We start from the raw sequence: 26,100 nt of genomic DNA, 5'->3' as shown, positions 1-26,100 counted from the left end.
AGCACTGCTCAAGGATCCTTGCTGTCTGTTAGTGCCATAAGTTGCTGAGTGAGCTTCTAGTGGCGAGGTGGTGCAAGGGCAGTCCAATTTCACATTGAGGTCAAACAAGCATGGGATCCTAATTTCATAGTTCAATTACTGCTGAAGACACTGCTGCACCCACGTACACAGGAGCCCAACCCAATATGACAGGCGTAGCATTTGCAATGTGAGATGGATGTGTCCATGCTGCCTGCTAGATGCCCAGGCACCAATGAATTTCAAGGTCAATAGCTTTCAAAGTCAATGTTAACATATACCACGATTCATTTTATTATGTAATAGTTCTTTTTCCTTTTCTCCCCAACAACAGAAATTAACTGTCTGAAATAATTTTTGTCAGAAGTTCCAGAAAGATTCCCTTTGATGGCTACAGACAGACTTGCTGCTTGAAGAAGACAGACAGATAAATGCAGTACCTACAAAACAGTGACTGGAACCAGTCAGAATTTAAATAAGTCTGTTGTTTTCATAAAGAACTGCCAATCAAACAGATATATGAACAAATCACACAGCATGTTTGCATCTGAATTGAATGGGTGCCCAAAGGCAAACTTACTTTAGTCCGATCTAAAATTGCTTCTAATTTGGTATGAACCTGGAATCTTGCTGAGGGGGCACAGGGAGGTGGGTATATGGGAGATGGAAAAATGTCACATTAGCCCAGAAGGGTGGGTGGTTTTCTGAAGTTGGGACTGAGACACACAGATAGAAACAGAGGAACAGGAGTAGGCCTATCAGCCCCTCCAGCCTGTTCTGCCAGCATGCAGTTAGATCATGAATGATCTGTATCATAACTCCATCTGTCTGCTATGGTTCCTTAAAGCTTAATAACCTCGGCGAACAAAAATCTGACAATCTCAGTTTTGAAATTTACTATTCACCCCCAGCCTCAAGACCTTTTTTGGGGGACGAGTTTTCAAGATTTCCCCGACCCTTTGTGTGAATAAATGCTTCCTGACATCACCCCTGAATGGTCTAGCTATAATTTTAAGTTTGCATCCCTTATTTTGGACTCCCTCACCAGAGGAAATAGTTTCTCTCTTATTTACCCTATCAACCCCTTTAATTTGGAGGAAATTTTCTCTATGTTATACTTGATTAGGGAGTACTTGGCATTGACAATGGACACTTAAAATTCCATATTGCTACTAGCCCTCCTCCTGGTGAACACTAACAGACATAAGAGTAAGAAAGAAGTTCTTCAGTTTGTTTTGTTAAGTTATAAATTTAGTAAAGATTGAGATTTACAACAAAATGAACTTCCTGTGCAGAAGCAAGAAGTAAACGCCATGCCAAATCATAGACCAAAATACTGCATTTTCGTCAGACTAATTTCTTTACATTGTATAAATCTGGCATGTGGCAATGATGATTCATCCCATTAATTTCATCCTCACATCCAATCCTTCAAGAATCAACCTGGATTTGAAAATGGAGTTGATGGGTGAATACTGGTCTAACATCTTGAAAGAAGACAGCTCAATAAGTAAGCAGTTCTATGGGACTGACAGGTTGTGGTGAGTTCTGGATGGCAGATAGCAGAAGAGACTTTCCAATGACTTGCTTTGAAAGTAATCCCATGATGTGGATCTAAAATATCAATTAATTTTCTGATTGCTCCACCGACAATAATGTTTGGCAGTCCAACTTTTAACAGCAACTCTGTGATGGATACGTGTGTACACAATACTCAGTCCCATTACCACAGTATTAACATTTTAAGCAACAATTAAAATTCTGGGATTGGGAACTCAAGAGGGATGATTTTAACTCCTTCTACCCATTAAAAAATGACGGTACTGCAGTTAAAAACAAAGTGGGTCGACTTACTGACCTTTTCCCACTCCACCACCATTTTAACTCAGGCTTCTTGTTGGACAGCCTACTCACCAATGCTTTAAAGACCCCAAAACCCCTCTCCTTAATGTTCTCAGATTTCACAACCCCCTCTACACATTACCAGATCACAGGTTCCATTCCCAGTTGCCCATACTCTGGCACTCCCTCCCAATATACCCCAATGACCCCAGACAGCAACAACCTTCCTCTCCTGCCAGATCCCACCAACCATTCCATGTCCTTCCAGAATCCCGGACCAACCTCCCAACATTACCAAATTCCAGAAATGTCGGAAGGAACTTCACAAACAACTTTGTGGAGCAGATGTTGTTATTTCACAGGTATCCAAGTTAACCACTTTGTGCACAATAAGGTGCCAGAAATGGTAATGAGATGAATCACCAATTAATCTGTTATTCTGGTGCAGTTGGTTGTGGGAGGAATTTTGGCTGGGGTCCCAGGAGAACTCCCTGTGTTTCTTTGAATATTGCCATGGAATATTTAAAAACCACCAGAACAGATAGACTGGGCCTCGGTTTAATGTCTCTTCTGAAGGACAGCACCACTGAATGCCACACTCCCTCACCATTGCATCGGAGTAACAGCCTATTTTTTATGTTCACATTTGTTCCTAAAATTATTATATTCTCTGTGCTGCACCACCACCACCCACACTTGCATTGTGACCTGAGATGCAAAGGGATCTGGGTGTCCTGGTGCGTGAATCGCAAAAGGTTAGTATGAAGGTACAGCAAGCAATTAGGAAAGCTAATAGAATGTTATCATTTATTGCAAGGGGAATTGAATACAAAAGTTATGCTTCAGTCATACAGGGCATTGGTGAAACCACATCTGGAGTACGGTGTATAGTATCCGTCTCCTTATTAGGAAGGATGTAAATGCGTTGGAAGCAGTTCAGAGAAGGTTTACTAGACCAATACCTGGAATGGACAGGTTGTCTTATGAGGAAAGCTAGGCTTGTATCGGCTGGAGTTTAGAGAGTAAGAGGTGACTTGATTGAAATATAAGATTCTGAGGGGTCTTGACAGGGTGGATGTGGAAAGGATGTTTCCACTTGTGGGAGAATCTAGAACTAGGGGGTCACTGTTTAAAAATAAAAGGTCGCCCATTTAAGACAGATGAGGAGAATTTTTTTCTCTCAGAGGGTCGTGAGTCTTTGGAACTGTCTTCCTCAAAAGGCGGTAGAAGCAGAGTCTTTGAACATTTTTAAGGCAGAGGTAGATAGATTCTTGACAAGCAAGGGGGTGAAAGGTTATTGGGGATGGCGGGAATGTGGAGTTGCGGTTACAATCAGATTGATCTTGCTGAATAGGCTTGAGGGAGCAGGCTTGAGGGGCCAAGTGGCCTACTCCTGCTCATAATTTGTATGTTTACCGTCCCTTCATTATCCATAAATTTGGAAACCTTAAACAGAACTATACACCGCCAAAAATACACCTTTCAGCACATCATGCCTCTTTAAAAGAGCTATTCAATTCGTCCTTTGCCCTACAGCCCAGCAAATATTTCCTTTTCAAGTATATAAATAAATAATTTCCTTTTGAATGTTACTATTTGATCTGCTTCCACCACCCTTTCAGGTATTGCATTCCAGATCATAACAAGCAAATACCAAAGTGGATAATGTTAAATTCCAGAAAGCTTGTTGTGGAAGGATGGTGCTGGAGCCTATCTTTACTCAGTTTCACATTTATTGTATAGAGTAAAAGGATTACAAACATGTAGCTCCTCACTCAAATGGTCTCAGTAAGTGTCTGCTTGTAAGTGCTCAAGTAAGACCCCAATTAACACCCTCCACCTGCATATAATTAAACAATTGATACACAATTAACAGATAACTTTCTCCTCTCTATTCCACAGATATTCCTTCCTATTCTTTCTGTTTATGCTCTGGCCTTCTTTCCACTTATTATCAAATCATAGAATGGTTACAGCACAGAAGAAAGCCATTTTGCCCATCACGTTCGTGCTGGCTCTCTGCAAGAACAACTCACCTAGTCCCACTACCTCGCCTTTTCCCCAACGCCCTGCAAATTTTTTTCTCTTCAGATAATTATCCAGCTCTCTTTTGAAGGCATTGATTGAATCTGCCTCCACCACACTCTTAGGCAGTGCATTCCAGATCCTAACCACTCGCTACATAAAAATGCTTTTCCTTATGTCGCCATTGCTTCTTTAGCCAATTACCTTAAATCGGTGTCCTCTGATTCTCGGCCCTTCTGCCAATGGGAACAGTTTCTCCCTATTTACTCTGTCCAGACCCCTGATGATTTTGAACACCTCTATCAAATCTCCTCTTAATCTTCTCTTCTCCAAGGAGAATAGCCCCAACTTCTCTAATCTATCCACGTTATTGAAGTTCCTCATCCCTGGAGCCATTCTTATAAATCTTTTCTGTACCCTCTCTAATGCCTTCACAACCTTCCAAAAGTGTGGTACTGGATACAATACTCCAGCTGAGGCCAAACCAGTGTTTTATACAGGTATGTACGAACATAGGAATTAGCAGCAGAAGTCGGCCATTCAGCCCCTCAAGCCTGCTCCGCCTTATGATAAGATCATGACTTATCTGATTGAGACCTCAACTCTACAATCCTGTCTACCTGCTATAGCTTTTGACTCCCTTGTCAATCAGGAATCTATCTAACTCAGCCTTAAAAATATTCAATCACCCTGCCTCTACTGTTCTCTTGGAAAGAGAATTCTATAGACAAATTGCCCCCCCCCCCCCCCACTTAAAGGAGATCCGTAATGTTTAAACTGTGACCCCTAGTGGATCTTATATGTTTCAATAAGATCACCTCTCAATTTTTTAAACTCCAATGAATACAGACCCAACCTGTCCAACCTTTCCTCATAGGATAACCCCTTCATCCCAGGAATCAGTCGAGTGAACCTTCTTTGAACTGCTTCGAATGCAATTATATCCTTTCTTAAGTAAGGAGACCAAAACTGTAGGCAATACTCCAAATGTGGTCTCACCAACATTCTGTGCAAACCTTAGCAAATTTTTTCTACTTTTATATTCCATTCCCCTTGCAATAAAAGACAACATTTGATTTGCCTTCCTTAAACACTTGCTGTACCTGCATATTAACGTTTTGTGAATCATGTACCAGGCCACCTGGATCCCTCTGTACCACAGAGTTCTGCAATTTCTCTCCATATAAATAGTATACAGCTTTTCTATTCTTCCTGCCAAAGTGGACAAGTTCACATTTTCCCACATTATACCCATCTGCCAGATTTCTGCCCACTCACTTAATCTATCTATATCCTTTTGCAGACTCCTCGGGGGAATTTTATCCTGGAGATGGGGGTCTCAACGTCCAGAAAAAGTAATGACAAGATCCCCACATGCCTAATCTCCCGAAGGGCTGCCAAATTTAGTGCTAATTAAGCACTTAAGTGGACAGTGACAGGCCTTCCACAGGATCAAGGAGCCCGTCACCGGAGGTCCCGTCCTTGGAGAGTTGCCAGCCAATCAGAGGCTGGCAGAGGCAGTGTCACTGCAGAGCTGCTGCTGTAGCTGCACCTACCAGAGGTGGAGGAGCATCGCTGAAAGCAGGCCTCAGGAAGGTCAGAGTGGGAGGGGCCTTGTGGGGTTAGGGTTGCGGGGGAGAGGGGTCAACAGCAAGGGTAGAGGGATGGCTCTCAGCAGGCCCCTCCTTTCCCGATGCTGGGTTCCTCCTTCAGGCACTAAGTACTTTTAAACAAGGACCACCACACCCCCCCCCCCCCCCACCCCCACCCAGCCCCAGAGCCGGGAAGCAGCTGCAAGTTTTTCCGTGCCGTGATTCCCATGCAGTGACAGGGCTGCCCGCCGCACAGCTAATTGCGGCTGCAGAAGGAAGAGGCCCTCAATTGGCAGCACGGTGGAAAGGCCGTTCACAGGCCTTTCCGGCCCAGATTAAATTTTGGCTGAGGCTGAATGGGGGCGGGAGCCGCACAGCCCCTGCCACCATCCCATCCGATTTTATGCGCTCCCTGCCTCCAAACCCACCGCAGGAGACAGCATAAAATTTGCCCCTTTATGTCCTCTTCGCAACTTACTCTCTTACCTATCTTTGTGTCATAAGCAAACTTAGCAACCATACATTTGGTCGTTTCATCCAAGTCATTGATAAAGACTGTAAATAGTTGAGGCCTCAGCACTGATCCCTGTGGCACTCCACTAGTTACAGTTTGCCAACCCAAAAATGTCCCATTTATCCCTACTCTCTGCTTCCTGTTAGCTAACCAATCCTTCATCCAAGCTGTTATCCCTACATCTTGCACTTTTATTTTGTGTAGGTTTATCATAACTTCCTTGTTTGTGTACTCTATGCCCCTATTTATAAAGCCCAGGATCCGTTATGCTCCATTAAGCACTTTCCCAAACTGCCGTGGAACCTTCAAAGATTTGTGCACGTGTACCCCTAGGTCCCTCTAATCCTGTACCCCCTTTAGAATTGTATCCTTTATTTTATATTACCACTCCTCGTTCTTCCCACCAAAATGAATCACGTCACACTTTTCTGCATTAAATACCTATATTCTCTCTCCTATGTTGCCTCATTTTTGACCTTTTTTCAAGCTTTCCAGCTCCACTATCTCATCTCTGCTAATTCACTCTTAACCCCTTTCAGATTTTCCTTCTTCCAACAACAAAAAAAAAGAAAACCTACATTAGGAATAGTTACCGATTATCACACTTCTAGTCAGCAAAAAACCAACATATATAAAATAAACAAGAAATGGCTTAAATTGCAGTTTAAAGCTGCATGACCCCTCCCTGGCTCATAATACCTTTATTTTTAATTTTGGAATTTGTTCTGAGTTTTTATTTGCATTTTATGAATTAAAATTAAAAAAAGCTGGCCAAAGTCATATAGAACTGTAAATCACAGCTTTGATGCTTGGTGTGGGCTAGGATCAATAAAGAAAGAAAGAACTTGCATTTATATAGCACCTTTCATGACCTCAGGGCATCACAATGCTTTTTCACTGAGGTTCATTTTTGGAGTGTAGTCACTGTTGCAATCTAAGAAACACACAGGCAATTCGTGCACAACAAGCTCCCACAAACAGCAATGAGATAATGACCAGATAATCGGTTTTAGTGATGTTGGTTGAGAGATAAATAATGTCCCAGGCCAATGGAGATGCTCCCCTTCTCTTCTTCGAGTAGCGCTATGGAATCTTTTATGTCCACCTTAGAGGGAAGATGGGGCCTTCAGTTTAACATCGCATCCAAAAGACAGCACTTCCGACAGTGCTGCACTGAAGTGCCAGCCTGGATTATGTGCTCAAGTCTCTGGAATGGGATAATTAACCTTCTGAGTTTACTTACCTGGTTGCTGTCAGATAGCAGGGGCTTTGTGGTTTTAACAAAATTGTTGTGTTTAGGAACTTTCACAGTGTAGGCTTTCATTGGCTGGAAAATTCATCTGATCTGCAAAGTGGACGGTGGGACCAGGGTGGTAGAAGAAAAAAGGAAATTAAGACATTCTACGCATCACAAAAATAGGCAAAGGGTGGAAATGAGTACACAGATAGAATAGGTAGGAATCGGATAGAAAGAGGTTAGGGAAAAAGAGTAAATAGGGAGAAAAAAACACAGGATGACAAAAGGAACACGAAGTAGAGATTACATTTTAATTTTATGTGAAGTTGTCTTTTTCAACATTAAGTTTAAGATTAAAATTACAGTCCTAAATCTGTTCTGATGTTTGAGCTTTCCAGAAAGCTTGTTATGGAAGGATAATGCTGGAGCCTATATTTACTCAGTTTCACATTTATTGTGCAGAATAAAAGGATTACAAACATGTAGTTCCTCACTCAAATCCTCCATCAGTCTCAGTGAGTGTCTGCTTACAAATGCTCAACTAAAACCCCAATTAACACCCTTCATCTGCATATAATCAAACCACTGATACACAATTAACAGATTAACAGCTTGGTTTCTGGAAATTTTAAAGCTAAATAAAATCATTCAGACCATGGAGACAGACACTTTCCTGAATCTGCCAGCAGCCTAAATATTAAAAATACATGAGTTTGAAAATGTTTTGAAGCTGTGCAGTGTGATTACCTCACAGTAAATGATGCAGCTCAACTGTTGCTGCAGTACCCATATTATAACAAGTGCACGATCTAGACTTCTTCAAAGTCTAAAATAATAGTTCTATCTACGAAGATGCAGATTCTTCGTGGGCACCCCAAAGTCTTATACAAAAATAATTTGTGACTCACCATTATTCACCAAAACATGAAGCAAGAGGTTCTTTGCTTTGAATTGCTGGACAAACTGCCGTATGGACTGCATCGAAGCGAGCTCGAGGTACATAAACTCCACTGGGAATGAATAGAAAAAAGCAAACACATTACCATCATTAAAATGCTGCAATTAACAAATCTCATCAGTGGATACTAGCAATTTCTCACAGTATAAATTTCTCAATATTTGATTTGTATGTGTTGCAGATGTTCACAAAAATTAGGCTGCCAAGTCATCAAACCTACTGTTAAGTAATTGCTTTTCTATTGCTGAGATTATGGGGCAAATTTTTTGATCATCATTCAACATTTGAAAAAAAAACACATACACAAAGAGATGGTTTAATAACTACAGCTGCTAGATGCTTGGGATGAAAGCAACTTACATTTATATTTCTGTTCAAGACTTAGGGCTAGATTTTCCTCCTCTTTATCACCTTTTAATGAGCAGTACCAGGGCAGACAGGAGCTGGTAAATTGACTGGGAGCTATTCCTATGGCTCCTTGCCTTCCGCAGATTTTCCTCAGGAAGTGAAAAGCCAGTGAAAATGCCCACCCTTATTTAATTGGATGGGCCTAATGATCAAAATTTAATACAAAGGAAGAATGCCACCCATTATCTTTTTCTGGTTATTTGTGCCTTAGCACTCTGGGCTGTAAGAATGAAACTGCATTCCAGAAGTGAACAGGCTTAGTAAAATCTGACAGGAGGCCCCACACAGTGTGTTCTGCCATAGCTTTAACTACTGTGCCAAGCAAGAATGGCTAATTTAATTTTCTATATAAAAAAACAATCTATCTCTTCAGCTGCACTGGAGGCAGCTGGTATCACACTGCAGCTGCAAGTGCTCAGAGCCTACAGCTTCTGGAAGTGCCCGGAGCCTGCAGCTCCTGCAAGGGCTAGAGACCTACCAGCTGCAAGGGCTCCAAGGCCTCCCATCCCAAAAGAGCAGGTCTAGCTCTGCGTGACTTCCCACACCACCGCCTGCAAGTTCCCCTCCAAGCCACACACCATCCTGACTATATTACTGTTCCTTCACTGTCGCTTGGTCAAAATCCTGGAACTCCCTTCCAAACAGCACTATTAGTGTACCTATACCCCAGGAACTGCAGCGGTTCAAGAAGATGGCTCACCACCACCTTCTCAAGGGCAATTAGGGACGGGCAATTACTGGTGGCCTAGCCAGTGACACCCACACCCCATGAATGAATTTTTAAAAAAGGAGCCTACCAAACAAGAAGTAAATTAGTTTACCCAGGAAAATTTAGGGTGGGTGGGGTGGGGTGGGTGCTGTTGGTCAGCATTGGAAGGCTTGAAGCCTGCCACCACCACTGTTCTCCCAAAATTACTGCTGAAGACTCATATCTAGCCCACAATAACAGTCATAATACAAAGAATACAAGACGCAGGTTTGTCACATTCCCTGATTTACCATGTGACAGAATCCCAGCAGCAACATCAATGTACTTGTCATCAGGCAGATAGCAGTGGTATAACCGCAATGTCACCTGGCATTCAAGTTTTTTAACAGCACGAAGTACAATGACTCAAAGCCTTGCCTTGTCATCAATAAAATCCCAAGTGTTAGCTCTGTACTGTTTAAATGATCAAAAGTATGCAGAAAAGTTTGAGTCGTAGAAAGAGTCAGTACTAGGATTTTTCATATTAACAGTCTACCCTCAATTCTTTCTGCACCATTCTGCCTTTAGCTCAACCATTCGAAACCATCTTAGTTACCCTCTGACTATCTTTGTCTGGCTTTTAATGCTAGCTACACAAATCCATCCTGCTCATAGCTATCCCTGTGTGGCCTCTGAATGTATCCATTCAACTTCATCTTGCTAAACTTCAGCTCATCTGGCCTTCCATTATTCCTTCTGCAAGTTTCTTGTTGAGAATCTCTGCATGACAATCAAAATGCAACGCAGGGTAAGGTAATTCCTTACTGTTTTATTTAGTTTGGAGGGAAGGGAGTGGAAGAAAAGAAAAATAAACTTGCATTTACATAGCATCTTTCATGACCTCAGGATGTCCTAAAGCACTTTACAGCTAATTAAGTATTTTTGAAGTGTAGTCACTGCTGTAATGCTGGAAACACAGCAGCCAATTTTCACACAGCAAGTTCCCACAAACAGCAATGTGCTAATGACCAGATAATCTTTTATCATATTGATTGAGGAATAAATCTCAGCCAGGCCTTCAAAATAGTGCCATAGGATGTTTTATGTCCACCTGAGAGGGCAGACGGGGTCTCAGTTTAATGTCTCATCCAAAAGACAGCACGTCTGACAGTGCAGTGGTCCCTCAGTACAGCAGTGGAGTGTCAGCCTTGATTTTTGCGCTCAAGTCCTGGAGTGAGACTTGAACGCACAACCTTTGGACTCAGAGGCAAGAGTGCTACCAGCTGAGCCACAGCTGACACCAGAGGTAATGTATATGTGTAGAGGACACTTCAATACCCTTCAGTGTGTCATCACCCATTGCCCAAAAGTGACCATCCATCATCTTCAAGATCCCTTTCTTGAAAGTGATTTTTTGGTTTTGCAGGTTTCCTTCAGCCTCAAATTACACCTCACTTTAACCAGTGGATCATTGGGGTGGTAAATAGCATTAGCCTCACGACTCCACCCAAATACAAACGGCTATGTATGTGATATCATTAGCCAGTAGCCAAGAATACAGCATTCAACCGCTTTGCTTGTGCAGAGCAGATTGTATCATCTTGCGATGTAAAACGTGGCAGTCAAATTTCTGACAATATTTCAATAATAAACTTAACTATGTCGGAGTCTCATCAGGGGATTTAAAGGGGCAGAATCCATGATGAGGGAGGTTGTACAGGGTCTGTGGAAGTAACAGTCACAATGGCTTATTGCCTCATGCTTAATTCTTAATCCTATCTTAATTTTTGTTCTGGAAAATGATGGAAGAAGCATCTCCTTTAAAAATCAACACAACCGCAACTTCACTTTCCCACCCGATCCCCATATCCTGTAATTCCTTTAGAGTCCAAAAATCTATCGATCTCAGTCTGAAACATACTTATCGACTGAGCATCCACAGAGGTGGAGAATTCAAATATTTCACAAGACATTTCTCTTCATCTCAGTCTAAAATGGCCATTCCCTTATCATGAGACTATTCTCCCTAGTTCTAAACTCTCCAGCCCAGGGAGACAGCATCTCAGCATCTACCCTGTCAAGCCCTCTCAAAATCCTGTGTTTCAATGGGATCACCTCTCATTCCTCTAAACTCCAAGAGTACAGGCCCATTCGACTCAATATCTCCTCATAGGACAACACTTTCATCCCAGGAATCAATCTAGTGAATCTTCGTTCACCCCTTTAATGTCCTTATCAAACCAGCCTAATAATTATACTTGGATGATCACTGCAGATGACATCATCAGAGTTGCTACACAACTACAAAATCAGCATGCTGAGTTCACAGGCAGGACCATGAAATGCTACTGGGTTGAAGGCAGTACCTACAGGAGTTAATTCAGTTTCCTTACGTTACCAGACATAGTAACATCTCACAGCTGGTAGAAAGAGGCTAAGAAAAAAAGAAATGCTAAAATATTTCTTTTTAAAAGCAGAAATAGAAAATCTCTCATGGTTTTGTTCAAAATTAGTCAGATGATAAGCTGCTTTACATTGACGAGAGCACTATACCAATTTTAAAAAAGCCACATAGATTATTCAGATACTAAGGTGAAACTGTTGTTATGATCCCTGGGGAGATCACAGACCAAGAGAATCCAATCAATCGACTGTCTGCAATTTAGAAGAAAAGAATACAAGATTTCACTTTTAAAAATTTTACTTTAACACTCAAACCAAAACCAAAAAAAATTAAACATGAACTAGCAGTAAAATGGCAGTCGATATGTATATATAGCTTAGAGATTACACGTTCATTATCAGATGCAACAAAGATAAATCTCATGAATCTTTTGGGCAGTCCTCTCAGCACTAGTTACGTCAACGAAGTCCTTCATGTCTTTGAACTTTTTAAGTAGATCTCCAGATCCCATCTCTCAAGACGCAAACGCCGATTTCCATTCGATAGCAGTTCCCCTGCAATTTGAACTGCACCAATACCGTCTCCACTAAAAATGCACACCCTTCTGGAACTTCTATCGTTTTTGCATGGTGTAACTCCACCAGGGTTGCCCTAAGTAACTCTTTAAGTAACCAAAAACAGCTGAAGCAACTTGTAGTGGCCATGGGTCAGTTCCCAGAAAAAGAGGTCTCAATGACAGCAGCATGGCTCTTTTCATTTTAAACAACTGCTTGCTGTTTTGCTTCAAAACTACAGTCCGTAATCTGGAAAACTGAAACCTGAGCTCCAGTCACATGTCTCTGGTCACACCTCTGATCCTATGACTGTTTGTTTTAACTGGTTCTAGTTTCTCCAGAACTCTGAAGCTTTCAGATTCCTTTTCCAATAAATGATTGCCTTAAAAAGAAACAAGCTTTGACTCCAAAGTCAGTGCACCTAGCAGTGCATTCAACAGGTCAACTGTTCAGATAGCAGTCTGCACATGTGAACTCCATCACACTGTAATCAATCTGGCCTGTTTAATTTTCTGTTGATGACTGTCAGATATTTATAAATTCCCAGCTCCAGGTCCAAAGAGAAATATTAAATATCTGCCTTTCTTCCTCATTTCTTTTTTCCAACATTTTTCACATTTTGAAGTGTGACGAAAAATGGCAGATGTAAGACCTTTATATATAAGATTTTTAAAGAAAGACTTGCATTTGTATACAGCCTCATCTTACTGTTGAAATATCCCTGATTAATCTTTTTCAAACAGTTCAGAGTTTAAGGGCTGCTCTTTGTAACAATTTGGGAACAGAAGTTTTGTCAATTAACATTAACTCAGTTTTTCACTCCACAGATATTGTCTGGCCTGAGTTTTTCCAGCATTTTTTGTTTATATTTCCGATTTCCAGCATCTGTTGTATTTTGCTTTGTAATAGGGTTTAATTGATTGCCACTTCTCACCCAGGATCGTCCACCTTGAAGAAGTTCTGCTCTTTTCTCTTATGGAATTTTCATTCATCTTTCACCTTCACTGTTTCCGGTTTCCCTCCTCGGGTTTGATCAGGTAAAACCTGTTACATCTCCAACATTTTCTAGTTCTGATAAAAGGTCACCGAGCTGAAATGTTAATTCTGCTTCTCTCTCCATAGAGGCTGCCTGACCTGCTGAGCATTTAAAGCATTTTCTGTTTTTATTTCAGATTTCCAGGATCTGCCATATTTTGTTTTTGCAGAAGTTGTGCCAGGTATGGTCATGTTACCAGGCTAGTAATCCAGACAATATAAATTCAAATTCTACTATTTAAATTTTTTTTTAAGTCTACAAATAATGTAGTATATTGAAATAGCTGAGCATTTTGTTATACTGCCCTCTCTGTTTGGGAGGTGTAAATAATGGCTGCTTGCTGTGAGTTCACATGTTAGTCTCACTCAGTGAGATGAGATTGATTTTTTTTTTACATTTCTTTTGAGAAATTATGGCCTGAAGAACATAATGACACACTTTTTTGGAACTCCCAAAGTTGATTCTGAGGAAGTTTGGGGCGATTTGAAAGATTGCTCTGTGTGTCTGCACATCGCATTCAGTTACGTAATTTAAAAAATGGCACTGAAGACATATTTTGCAACAATGGGGGAATTCAACCCGAACAAAGAGGACTGGTGTAATTATGAACGAAGGTTACACACTTGGCTGAAATCAAATAAACTAGAAGATGAGGATAATGTAAATGTTTTCCTCATCATGATGGGGTTGTGTCTAACCAATGTTGCCCTTGAGACACCAGTACTATGAACTATTTTAAATTAATGAGATTCTGGACTTATATTATGGCACAACTAAGAATGAAATTGCACTGCGAGTTGCGCTCCGTGAAAGGAAGCAGTTGCCAAATGAGTCTATTGCAGATTATTTTCTCCAATTAAAGAAACTCCCTCATCACTGTGGGTATGATGCGTTCTTAGAAGTCAACAATAGACATGTTCGTTGGAGGTCCAAACAACAGTAAAACCGTGGTCAAGCTTTTGCGTAAAGGCAATAAGCCAATGTGGATGGCACCCTGTGATGTGGTCATAGCCATGGAAATGGCAGGAAGAGATAGCTGCGGTTTGCAAAGAAGTTTTTTTCCTGCGCCAGCAGGGGAGGTCCACTGGATTTCAGCAGGGACCAGGCCACGGCAGCCAGGATCACAGACTCCGTGCTAAGTCGGGATGAAATTAGAATACGCAACCATTTCCTATGAATGCTCTAAGTTCTCTGTTGCTTTCTCTTTGCTTTCAAAATCCCCTCGACCTCCTCCTGCGTTGGGTGGATACCTTCACCATCTATTTGGTAACCCAGATATGTTACACTCGATCTCATGAAGCAACATTTGTTCTTTTTAGCTTTGATGCCATACTCTTGAAGTCGATCTAGGACTTCATTCGACTTTACAATGTGCTATTTCTCTGTCATACTGCTAATTAAAGTGTTATGCCTGTGGGAAAGACGGTCATATCAAGATGGCATGCAAGGGTAAACAGTAATGCTCCAGGTCACAGCAATGCACTAGGTTGAGAACTTGGTCGACCTAAAGCTAGTGCAGGAGCCTGGAAGTCCTCAAATGTGCATTTAATAGATTTGGAAACAGAAGCTATTATTATTGAGCAGGAAGATCAAGAGTTGTACTCAGTCAGAGAGCAAGAAAAACAGCACATGGAAGATGAGTGTAAAAGGGCTGAAGATATAATTCAAGTACCCACAGTAAAAATAAAAATTGAAGATTCACAGCTTACTTTCATTGTTGACACAGCTGCAGCAGTGTCTGTTATCTTGGAAGGAGAGTACAAGAAGTCCCTAAGTCACATTCCCTTACGCAAAATTGGTGTGAAACTGACTAGTTATTCAAGTAACAGTATTCCAGTGTTCGATGAAGTTAGTATTAGGGTGGAATATGACGATGCACTCTATTACTTGCCATTGGTAGTAGTAGGAGGGAACAAATTCACGGATGGGAAGGAATTGTTTAAGGTTTAAAGTGGACCGAGTTATTTATAGTAGGGGCCAGTAAGGACATCTGACATTGAGGAAGTGCGAGGAAGTGGTCTTTGAGTAAGGAAGACCAAATGATAAAATTAGGCATCACAAGGCCAAAATCAGATTAAGGACAATGCACAGCCAACATTTTGTAAAGCTAGGCCTTATGCACAGTTAGAAGCAGTAAGTAAAGTGTTAAATAGATTGAAAGATTGGGGCAATTATGAAGGTGAAGAGCACTGAACAGGCTGCACTCTTGTGGTAGTTCAAAAAGCAGACAGGTCTGTTTGGATTTGTGAAGATTATAACAAACAGTAAATAAGGTGATTGAAAATGATACTTAACCACTGCCTACTAATGATAATCTGTTTTCTAATTTAGCAAATGGGAATGTGTTCAGTAAGATAGATCTGTCAAATGCATATTTGCAATCAGAATTAACTGACAAGAGCAAGAAATTGCTTACCATACACATAAAGGGTTGTACCAGTACGAATGGTTACCATTTGGGGTGTCTACTGCTGCCAGTGTTCCAGAACGTCATGGATCAGGTACTAAGTGGGATGGAAGGAATGTGCTGTTTCTTGGATGACATTTCAATTAGCAGTAAGACAGAGAAATAGCACATTGTAAAGTTGAATGAAGTCCTAGATCGACTTCAAGAGTATGGCATCAAAGCTAAAAAGCACAAATGTTGCCCTGTGCCCCACGGACGACCACCCCCAAGCTTCAACTGCCCCAACGCACAACACGCCCCTCACCTCCCTAACCACACCCCTTGCCTCGCTGGGGACCAACCAATTGTCCCCGGTGAGGCCCTAAAAACTTACTTTGTTTTCAGGGCCATCCGACATCTTTCTCCTGCAGCTGGGTGTAGTCCCAGCAGTGGCCGCTTCCGGTGGCGCTGCTGGATCTAACAGCTGCTGAATGGGACTTCCCGCCTCAATAAGGTGGAATTCCCGCCCAAGACTAATTAAGGGCCTGTGGAGTGTAAAATCCGATCAGGATTCCCAGGCATGCGGAGGCAGGCTCGCCACCGACTTTGCGGCTGGTGGACAGGTTCCCCCCACCACCACCATCAAATTTAGGCCAGGGTCTTTGACTAAGACTAATCAATTAATTTCACAGTCCCAAACATTAAGTGGAGTTGGTAGTCAAAGTTCAGGGTCGACACATTCTGAGATGTTGAGAGAGCAGAGTCAAGCTAATGAAAATGGAAGAACATACCCAGACACAAAGAGAAAGAAGCCAGATAGGTTAATTGAAAGTATGTAGGAAGGAAGAAGAAATAAGTTGTTCTTTTCATTACTTCTTGTCAATTAATTATATTTTTTGGTAAAGACTTACTGGTATTAAGGAAAATCATTTTTTACATGTAAATTACTCTGGAAATATTGCTCATACATGTTTTAGTTGTGATTACAGTAATAAGCATACAACACAACCTATTAAATTTCATATATTGTTATTGTATTCTAGGAAATTATGTACATGTACCATTTTTCATTTTAATGTACAAGGTGAATTTTTTAAGTGGGGAGGGAGTGTAGTATATCCTAATAGCTGAGCATTTTGTTATACTGCTGAGGCGGTGTAAATAAAGTTAGTTCAATAACGGCTGCTTACTGTGAGTCCACGTTAGTCTCACTCACAACAAATAAAAAGCTGCCATCAGTAAATCAATATTGAGTTGTCATAAAAACTCAACTGGTTCACTAATGTCCTTCAGGGCAAAGAAACCTGCCCTCCTTACCCTGTGACTCCAGTCCCACACCAATGAGGTGATCTTAACTGCCCCCTGAAGTGGCCCATTAAGCAAAACAGAATGAATAAAATAAAAAGAAACTCATAACAATACATGGACGAAAAACAACTACTTGTTTTTAAAGTTTTCACCCTTTTTCCTGCTGTCCTGACTGCAATGATTTGGGAAGTTTTACTATGTTAAAGGCACTTTATAAATGCAAGTTGCAGCTGTTCTAGCTGGTGCAGAGTTCATGTGTGAACCTAGATAGATATTATCACTGGGCTGTTAGACTCAGGTGTCATCACTGCTGGCAGGTCTCTGCTCTCACTCAATATCTTCATACATGCACTTTCCAGAGAAGCAGGTTGAGATAGCAATAAAGAATGGGAACTCCAGTTGATTTTTCAGTTCTTGATCAGCTCTGAGACCAGCACACAGGTCTCAACTGAAATCTGCCCTACACAAAGGCTGGGAATCAAAACCTGGAACCTTCCCGTCTATACTGTTTAGTGCTACGCCAGACAGTGAATTTACCCAATAAACCACTGACAGAGCTCAACTCCTATTAATGTAATATCTACTATACCCTCTTCAAGCATACCATCTAATAATTGTATAATAAAAGCAAAATACTGCGGATGCTGGAAATCTGAAATAAAAACAAGAAATACTGGAAATACTCAGCAGGTCTGGCAGCATCTGTGGCGAGAGAAGCTGGGTTAACGTTTCAGGTCAGTGGCCCTTCTTCAGAACTGGCAAATATTAGAAACCTGAAAGGTTTTAAGCAAGTAAAGCGGGGGTGGGGCAAGAGATAACAAAGAAGGTGTAGATAGGACAAGGTCGCAGAATACCTGACCAGAAGGTCATGGAGCAAAGGCAAGATTGCATGTTAATGATGTGTTGAAAGACAAAGCATTAGTACAGATAGGGTGTTAACGGACTGAAAATTGAACAGCCGCATGTACAAACATGAAAAAAAACAGTGGGTAAGCAAACTGAACAAACTAAGATGAAATAAAATAAACAAAAAAAAAAGAAATAAAGTAAAAAGAAAAAATAACTAAAAATAAAAGTAAAATGGGGGGCCAGTCATGTTCTGAAATTATTGAATTCAATGTTCAGTCTGGTAGGCTGTAGTGTGCCTAATCGGTAAATGAGATGCTGTTCCTCGAGCTTGCGTTGATGTTCACTGGAACACTGCAGCAATCCCAGAACAGAGATGTGAGCATGAGAGCAGGGGGGAGTGTTGAAATGGTAAGCAACCGGAAGCTCGGGGTCATGTTTTCGGACTGAGCGGAGGTGTTCCGCAAAGCGGTCACCCAGTCTGCTTTTGGTCTCCCCAATGTAGAGGAGACCACATTGTGAACAGCAAATACAGTATACTACATTGAAAGAAGTACAAGTAAATCGCTGCTTCACCTGAAAGTAGTGTTTGGGGACTGGGATAGTGAGGAGAGAGGAGGTAAACGGGCAGGTATTACACCACCCTGCGATTGCAGGGGAAGGTGCCATGGGAAGGGCTTCTCTCTCCACAGATGCTGCCAGACCTGCTGAGTATTTCCAGCATTTCTTGTTTTTATATCTAATAATTGTAGTTGTTATTCTCATTCCAAAACTCCTCTGTCATCATACTACAGTCATCCAATTACAGCAGCTCTACAAATAATAGCATAAGGGCGTATAAAATGGACATTCTTTTATCTCCAGGATAACAGTGCAACGCTATTTAATCCGGAGATGTTGGACAGATTTGTGATTAAGCTTTTTCTCCTATAAAGGAGAGCTAGTTAGACCCATTGCAAAATGTACTTTAATTGCACATATTTAGCAATCAAAAACATGATGCCAAAATTACTGCTGGCTTAATTTAGTCTATTCCATCCTTTAATTATGGGTTTAATTGCGGATTTTCATGGATGGGTATTGAAGCAATGGCTGCCGATTAATTTACAGTGTAAAACGTGACTTTGCATTAATAACAAAGTGTATCTTATGTCTAAAGCACACAATTCTTAACTGAATGCTGATAGCCACCTGACTGACTACAGGATGGTTCTCTTCTAGATTGTTAAATGGGCTATTTGATATAAATATTCCTATTTCAGAAGAATAAATGTTATTTCTGACAGCTTAACGGATTCAATAGCATTGATTATCTACTGTTCCATTATCTACATGCTTGATGATTCACAAGAACTTTTATCGAAGTCGGGGTTTCATTTTGCATTAACTAACTAAAACGTAGCTGAGTCCTTGAGTTGCTCAAGATGAGGATTATTTGGGGAGAACTGGGTGTTGGGGTAAGTGATGCCAATTCGCAGTGCTCACAATCTTCCAGTCATTGAAGACTGTAAATTTGCCCTGCATCTTTATATATATGAAATTTCATCTGGGTTAAAATTAGTAAATTGAAACTAGTTTTTGTTAATGCCTGTTTCTGATAAGGCTTATTTTGTCCTATTAGCTTACCGCTAAAGGGAACACACAACTTTGAGGCATTGTAAGTGAAACACACAACAGAAAATTTCTCCTAGTTATAAAGAAGGAAAGACTTGCATGTACATAGCATTTACAGCATGGAAGCAGGTCATTCGACCGGAAAGGTCCAAGCCGGTCTTTATGTGCCATATGACCCATAAACCACCTTTCAGAACCACAGGACATCCCAAATCTCTTCACAGTCAATGAAGTACTTTTGAAGTGTAGTCACTATTGTAGGAAATGCAGCAACCAATTTGCACACAACAAACTCCCACAAAATGTAATGAGACAAATACGCAGATAACCTGTTTTATTTTAAAATGTTGTCTGAGGAATAAATATTGGCCAGGCACCGGAAAGATTCCCGAAGAGATCTTTGTCCGCCTGAGAGGTCAGATGGGGCTTCGGTTTAGCGTCTCATCCAAAAGAGAGCACCTCTGACACTGCAACATGCCCTCAGTACTGCACTAGCCTGGATGATTGCAGCACCAACAGCACTCAAGAAGCTCGACACCAGCTAGGACAAAGCAGCCTGCTTGATTGGCACCCCATTCACCACCTTAAACAATCACTGCCTCCACCACCAGTGCACAGTGGCAGCAGCGAGTGCCATGTAGAAGATGCACTACATCAACTCATCAAGTCTCCTTCAACAACACCTTCCAAACCTGTGACCTTTACCACCCACGTGATATCAAGAAACGGCTGAAGGCACTGGATACTGCAAAGGCTATGGGGCCTGTCCACATTCTGGCTGTAGTACCAAAGACTTGTGCTGCAGAACTAGCTGTGCCCCGAGCCAAGCTGTTTCAGTACAGCTACAACACTGACATCTACCTAACAATGTGGAAAATTGCCCAGGTATGTCCTGTCAACAAAAAGCAGGACAAATCCAATCTGGTCAATTATCGCCTCATCAGTCTACTCTCGATCATCAGCAAATGATGGAAGCTGTCATCAACAGTGCGCTATCAACTGCCACTTAAATAGCAACAACCTGCTCGCTGATGCTCAGTTTGGGTTCTAATGGGGCCACTCAACTCCTGACCTCATTACAACCTTGGTCTAAACATGGACAAAAAAGCTAAATTCACGAGGTGAGGTGAAAATCACTGCCCTTGCTACAATGGCAGTATTAGACAGAGTGTGGCATCAAGGAGCCCTAGTCAAATTGATGTCAGGGGGAAAACTTTCCAATGGTTGAAGTCGTACCTAGCACAAAGGAAAATGGTTGTGGTTGTTGGAGGCCAATCATCTCAATCCCAGGACATTTCTGCAGGAGTTCTTCAGGGTTCTGTCCAAGGCCCAACCATCTTCACCTTCTTCATCAATGACCTTCCCTCCATCATAAGGTAAGAAGTGGGAATGTTCGATGATGATTGTATGATATTCAGTGCCATTCACAACTCCTCTGATACTGAAGCAGTCCGTGTAGAAATGCAGCAAGACCTGGGCAACATTCAGGCTTGGGCTGATAAGTGGCAAGGAAAATTCGCGCCACACAAGTGCCAGGCAATGATCATCTCCAACAAGAAAGAATCCATCTATTTCCCTTGACATTCAACAGCATCACCATCGCTGAATTCCCCACTATCAACATCCTAGGGGTTACCATTGACCAGAAACTTAACTGGACCAGCCACATAAATACTGTGGCTACAAAAGCAGGTCAGAGGCTGGGAATTCTGTGGCAACTAAACCACTTCCTGACTCCCCAATGCTTGTCCACCATCCACAAGGCATAAGTTAGGAGCGTCATAGAATATTCTCCACTTGCCTGGATGGGTACAGCTCCAAAAACACTCAAGAAGCTCAACCCATTCCAGGAAAAAGCAACCCACTTGATCGGCACTGTATCTACCACCTTAAACATTCACTCCCTCCACCACTGATGCACAGTGGCAGCATTGTGTACACAAGATGCACTGCAGCAGCTCACCAAGCCTCCTGCGATAGCGCCTTCCAAACCTGCAACCTCTTCCACCGAGGACAAGGCAGGCACATGGGAACACCACCATCTGCAAGTTCCCCTCTAACCACACACCATCCTGACTTCAAACTATATTGCCATTCCTTCACTATCGCTGGGTCAAAAATCTGGAACTCCCTCCCTAACAGCACTGTGGGTAAACCTACACCAGATGGACTGCAGCGGTTCAAGAAGGCAGCTCACCACCACCTTCTCCAGGGCAATTAAGAAAGGGCAACAAATACTGCCCTTGCCACCGATACTCTCATCCCAAAAAATAATTTAAAAAAGCCAAGATTGTTTGGTCAAGTCTCTGGAGTGGGACTTGAACACACAACCTTCTCTCTTAAAAGTGACAGTGCTACCAATGAGCCACAGCTGACACATATGCAAGCTTGGAAGTTGCTAGAAATCTTTGAGCAAAAGCTAATCAAATTATCAAATCTTTTAAGGGCAAATTTAATGCAGTTTTGGAGGTTTCAGATAGACATCTCTAGCTTACAAAAAATTAATATTTTTAAGTGACAGTAGACACGTCTGCTTAGGACAAAGCTATTCGTAACACCAATCAAATATCTGAAAACTTAGCATTGATCAAGAAGCTCAACATTATCTAAGACAAACCACTCATTTAACCAGCAGCCCATCCACCACCTTAAACATTCACTTTCTCCACCACAGGCGCACAGTGGCAATAGTGTAGAGCATCTACAAGATGCACTGCAGCAACACGTAAGGTTCCTTCAACAGAACCTTCCAAACTCATGACCTTTGCTACCTGAAGAACAAGGGCAGCAGACACATGGGAACACCACCACCTGAAAGTTCCCCTCCAAGTCACACACCAACCTGACTTGGAACTATATCGCCGCTCCTTCACTGTTGCTGGGTCAAAATCCTGGAACTCCCTTCCTAACAGCACTGTGGGTGTACAGCGGCGACAGGGAGAGCGAGGTGGCAGCTGGTTTCGTTTTGCACTACACCTGTAGTGTCTCCCACCCGCCCTCCTCCTCTAACCAAAAAAAAAGGACTCGGTGGTGTGTAGATAAGGTAAGGCTTTTTCTATTTCTCTTTTTTTTTCCGTGTGATTGGTAAAAACTTTTCGTTCCTTTTTCATTTATCTAAGTTAAGACTAAGTTAAGCTTAAGATTAAAAATGGCAGGAGATCTCAGACCCGTGTTATGCTCCTCTTGCTCAATGTGGAAGCTCAATGACACGGCTGATGTCCCTGACTCCTTCACGTGCTGGAAGTGTGTCCAGCTGCAGCTCTTGTTAGACCGCATGAGGGCTCTGGAGCTGCGGATGGACTCACCTTGGAGCATCCGCGATGCTGAGGAGGTCGTGGATAGCACGTTTAGTGAATTGGTCACACCGCAGATTAGGATTGCTGAGGGAGAAAGGAAATGGGTGACCAAAAGGCAGAGAAAGAGCAGGAAGGCAGCGCAGGTGTCCCCTGCGGTCATCTCCCTCCAAAACAGGTATACCATTTTGGATACTGTTGGAGGAGATGGCTCACCAGGGGAAGGCAGCAGTAGCCAGGTTCATGGTACCGTGGCTGGCTCTGCTGTTCGGAAGGGCGGGAAAAAGAGTGGAAGGGCTATAGTCATAGGGGATTCGATTGTAAGGGGAGTAGATAGGCGGTTCTGTGGTCGAAAACGAGACTCCCGAATGGTATGTTGCCTCCCAGGTGCACGGGTCAGGGATGTCTCAGATCGGCTGCAGAACATTCTGAAGGGGGAGGGTGAACAGCCAGTTGTCGTTGTGCACATAGGCACCAATGATATAGGTAAAAAACGGGATGCGCTCCTACAAGCAGAATTTAGAGACTTAGGAGCCAAGTTAAAAAGTAGGACCTCAGAGGTAGTAATCTCAGGATTGCTACCAGTGCCACGTGCTAGTCAGAGTAGAAATGAAAAAATACTCAGGATGAATGCGTGGCTTGAGAGATGGTGCAGGAGGGAGGGGTTCAAGATTTTTGGGACATTGGGACCGGTTCTGGGGTAGGTGGGACTATTACAAATTGGACGGTCTACGCCTGGGCCGGACTGGAACCAATGTCCTTGGGGGTGCTTTTGCTAACGCTGTTGGGGAGGGTTTAAACTAATGTGGCAGGGGGATGGGAACCAAATGAAGAGGTCAGTGGACAGTAAGGAGGTAGTAACTAAAGCCTGTAAGGAAGTAGATAATGAAGTCAGCGTGACTAAGGGGAAGAGTAGGCAGGGAGCAGATGATGAACGCAAAGGGACTGGCGGTCTGAGGTGCATTTGTTTTAATGCAAGAGGTGTAGTAGGTAAGGCAGATGAACTTAGGGCTTGGATTAGTACCTGGGAGTATGATGTTATTGCTATTCCTGAGACTTGGTTGAAGGAAGGGCACGATTGGCAACTAAATATCCCAGGATATCGATGCTTCAGGCGGGATAGAGAGGGAGGTAAAAGGGGTGGAGGAGTTGCATTACTGGTCAAAGAGGATATCACAGCTGTGCTGAAGGAGGGCACTATGGAGGACTCGAGCAATGAGGCAATATGGGCAGAACTCAGAAATAGGAAGGGTGCGGTAACAATGTTGGGGCTGTACTACAGGCCACCCAACAGCGAGCGTGAGATAGAGGTACAAATATGTAAACAGATTATGGAAAGATGTAGGAGCAACAGGGTGGTGGTGATAGGAGATTTTAATTTTCCCAACATTGACTGGGATTCACTTAGTGTTAGAGGTCTAGATGGAGCAGAATTTGTAAGGAGCATCCAGAAGGGTTTTCTAGAGCAGTATGTAAATAGTCCAACTCGGGAAGGGGCCATACTGGACCTGGTGTTGGGGAATGAGCCCGGCCAGGTGGTTGAAATTTCAGTAGGGGACTACTTTGGGAATAGTGATCACAATTCCGTAAGTTTTAGAATACTCATGGACAAAGACGAGAGTGGTCCTAAAGGAAGAGTGCTAAATTGGGGGAAGGCCAACGATACCAAAATTCAGCAGGAGCTGGGGAATGTAGATTGGGAGCAGCTGTTTGAAGGTAAATCCACATGTGATATGTGGGAGGCTTTTAAAGAGAGGTTGATTAGCGTTCAGGAGAGACATGTTCCTGTGAAAATGAGGGATAGAAATGGCAAGATTAGGGAACCATGGATGACAGGTGAAATTGTGAGACTAGCTAAGAGGAAAAAGGAAGCATACATAAGGTCTAGGTGGCTGAAGAAAGACGAAGCTTTGGAAGAATATCGGGAATGTAGGACCAATCTGAAACGAGGAATTAAGAGGGCGAAAAGGGGTCATGAAATATCTTTAGCAAACAGGGTTAAGGAAAATCCCAAAGCCTTTTATTCATATATAAGCAAGAGGGTAACTGGAGAAAGGATTGGCCCACTCAAGGACAAAGGAGGAAAGTTATGCATGGAGTCAGAGAAAATGGGTGAAATTCTAAATGAGTACTTTGCATCGGTATTCACCGAGGAGAGGGACATGACGGATGTTGAGGTTAGGGACAGATGTTTGATTAGTCCAGGTCAAGTCGGCATAAGGAGGGAGGAAGTGTTGGGTATTCTGAAAGGCATGAAGGTGGACAAGTCCCCAGGTCCGGATGGGATCCATCCCAGGTTACTGAGGGAAGCGAGAGAGGAAATAGCTGGGGCCTTAACAGATATCTTTGCAGCATCCTTAAACACGGGTGAGGTCCCGGAGGACTGGAGAATTGCTAATGTTGTCCCCTTGTTTAAGAAGGGTAGCAGGGAAAATCCAGGTAATTATAGACCGGTGAGCCTGACATCAGTGGTAGGGAAGCTGCTGGAGAAGATACTGAGGGATAGGATCTATTCCCATTTGGATGAAAATGGGCTTATCAGTGATAGGCAACATGGTTTTGTGCAGGGAAGGTCATGTCTTACCAACTTAATAGAATTCTTTGAGGAAGTGACAAAGTTGATTGATGAGGGAAGGGCTGTAGATGTCATATACATGGACTTCAGTAAGGCGTTTGATAAGGTTCCCCATGGTAGGTTGATGGAGAAAGTGAAGTCGCATGGGGTCCAGGGTGTACTAGCTAGATGGATAAAGAACTGGCTGGGCAACAGGAGACAGAGAGTTGCAGTGGAAGGGAGTTTCTCGAAATGGAGACGTGTGACCAGTGGTGTTCCACAGGGATCCGTGCTGGGACCACTGTTGTTTGTGATATACATAAATGATTTGGAGGAAAGTATAGGTAGTCTGATTAGCAAGTTTGCAGACGACACTAAGATTGGTGGAGTAGCAGATAGTGAAGGGGACTGTCAGAGAATACAGCAGAATATAGATAGATTGGAGAGTTGGGCAGAGAAATGGCAGATGGAGTTCAATCCGGGCAAATGCGAGGTGATGCATTTTGGAAGATCCAATTCAAGAGTGAACTATACAATAAATGGAAAAGTCCTGGGGAAAATTGATGTACAGAGAGATTTGGGTGTTCAGGTCCATTGTTCCCTGAAGGTGGCAACGCAAGTCAATAGATTGGTCAAGAAGGCATACGGCATGCTTTCCTTCATCGGACGGGGTATTGAGTACAAGAGTTGGCAGGTCATGTTACAGTTGTATAAGACTTTGGTTCGGCCACATTTGGAATACTGCGTGAAGTTCTGGTCGCCACATTACCAAAAGGATGTAGATGCTTTGGAGAGGGTGCAGAGGAGGTTCACCAGGATGTTG

At 42.5% G+C, this 26,100-nt stretch overlaps 1 protein-coding gene across 1 annotated transcript in view; it reads right to left on the bottom strand.

Annotated features, from left to right (window-relative positions):
- Positions 1–26,100, bottom strand: part of dhrsx (dehydrogenase/reductase (SDR family) X-linked) — a 259,767-nt gene that overhangs the window by 77,625 nt on the left and 156,042 nt on the right. The window contains exon 4 of the mRNA XM_068033176.1: positions 8,137–8,238. Coding sequence (XP_067889277.1) covers positions 8,137–8,238 — 102 coding nt within the window. The remainder of the gene's footprint in view (positions 1–8,136; positions 8,239–26,100) is intronic.

The sequence above is a fragment of the Heterodontus francisci genome, chromosome 6 (assembly GCF_036365525.1).
Source record: "Heterodontus francisci isolate sHetFra1 chromosome 6, sHetFra1.hap1, whole genome shotgun sequence".
Classification (NCBI taxonomy): domain Eukaryota; kingdom Metazoa; phylum Chordata; class Chondrichthyes; order Heterodontiformes; family Heterodontidae; genus Heterodontus; species Heterodontus francisci.
This window is presented reverse-complemented; position numbering and strand designations above follow the sequence as displayed.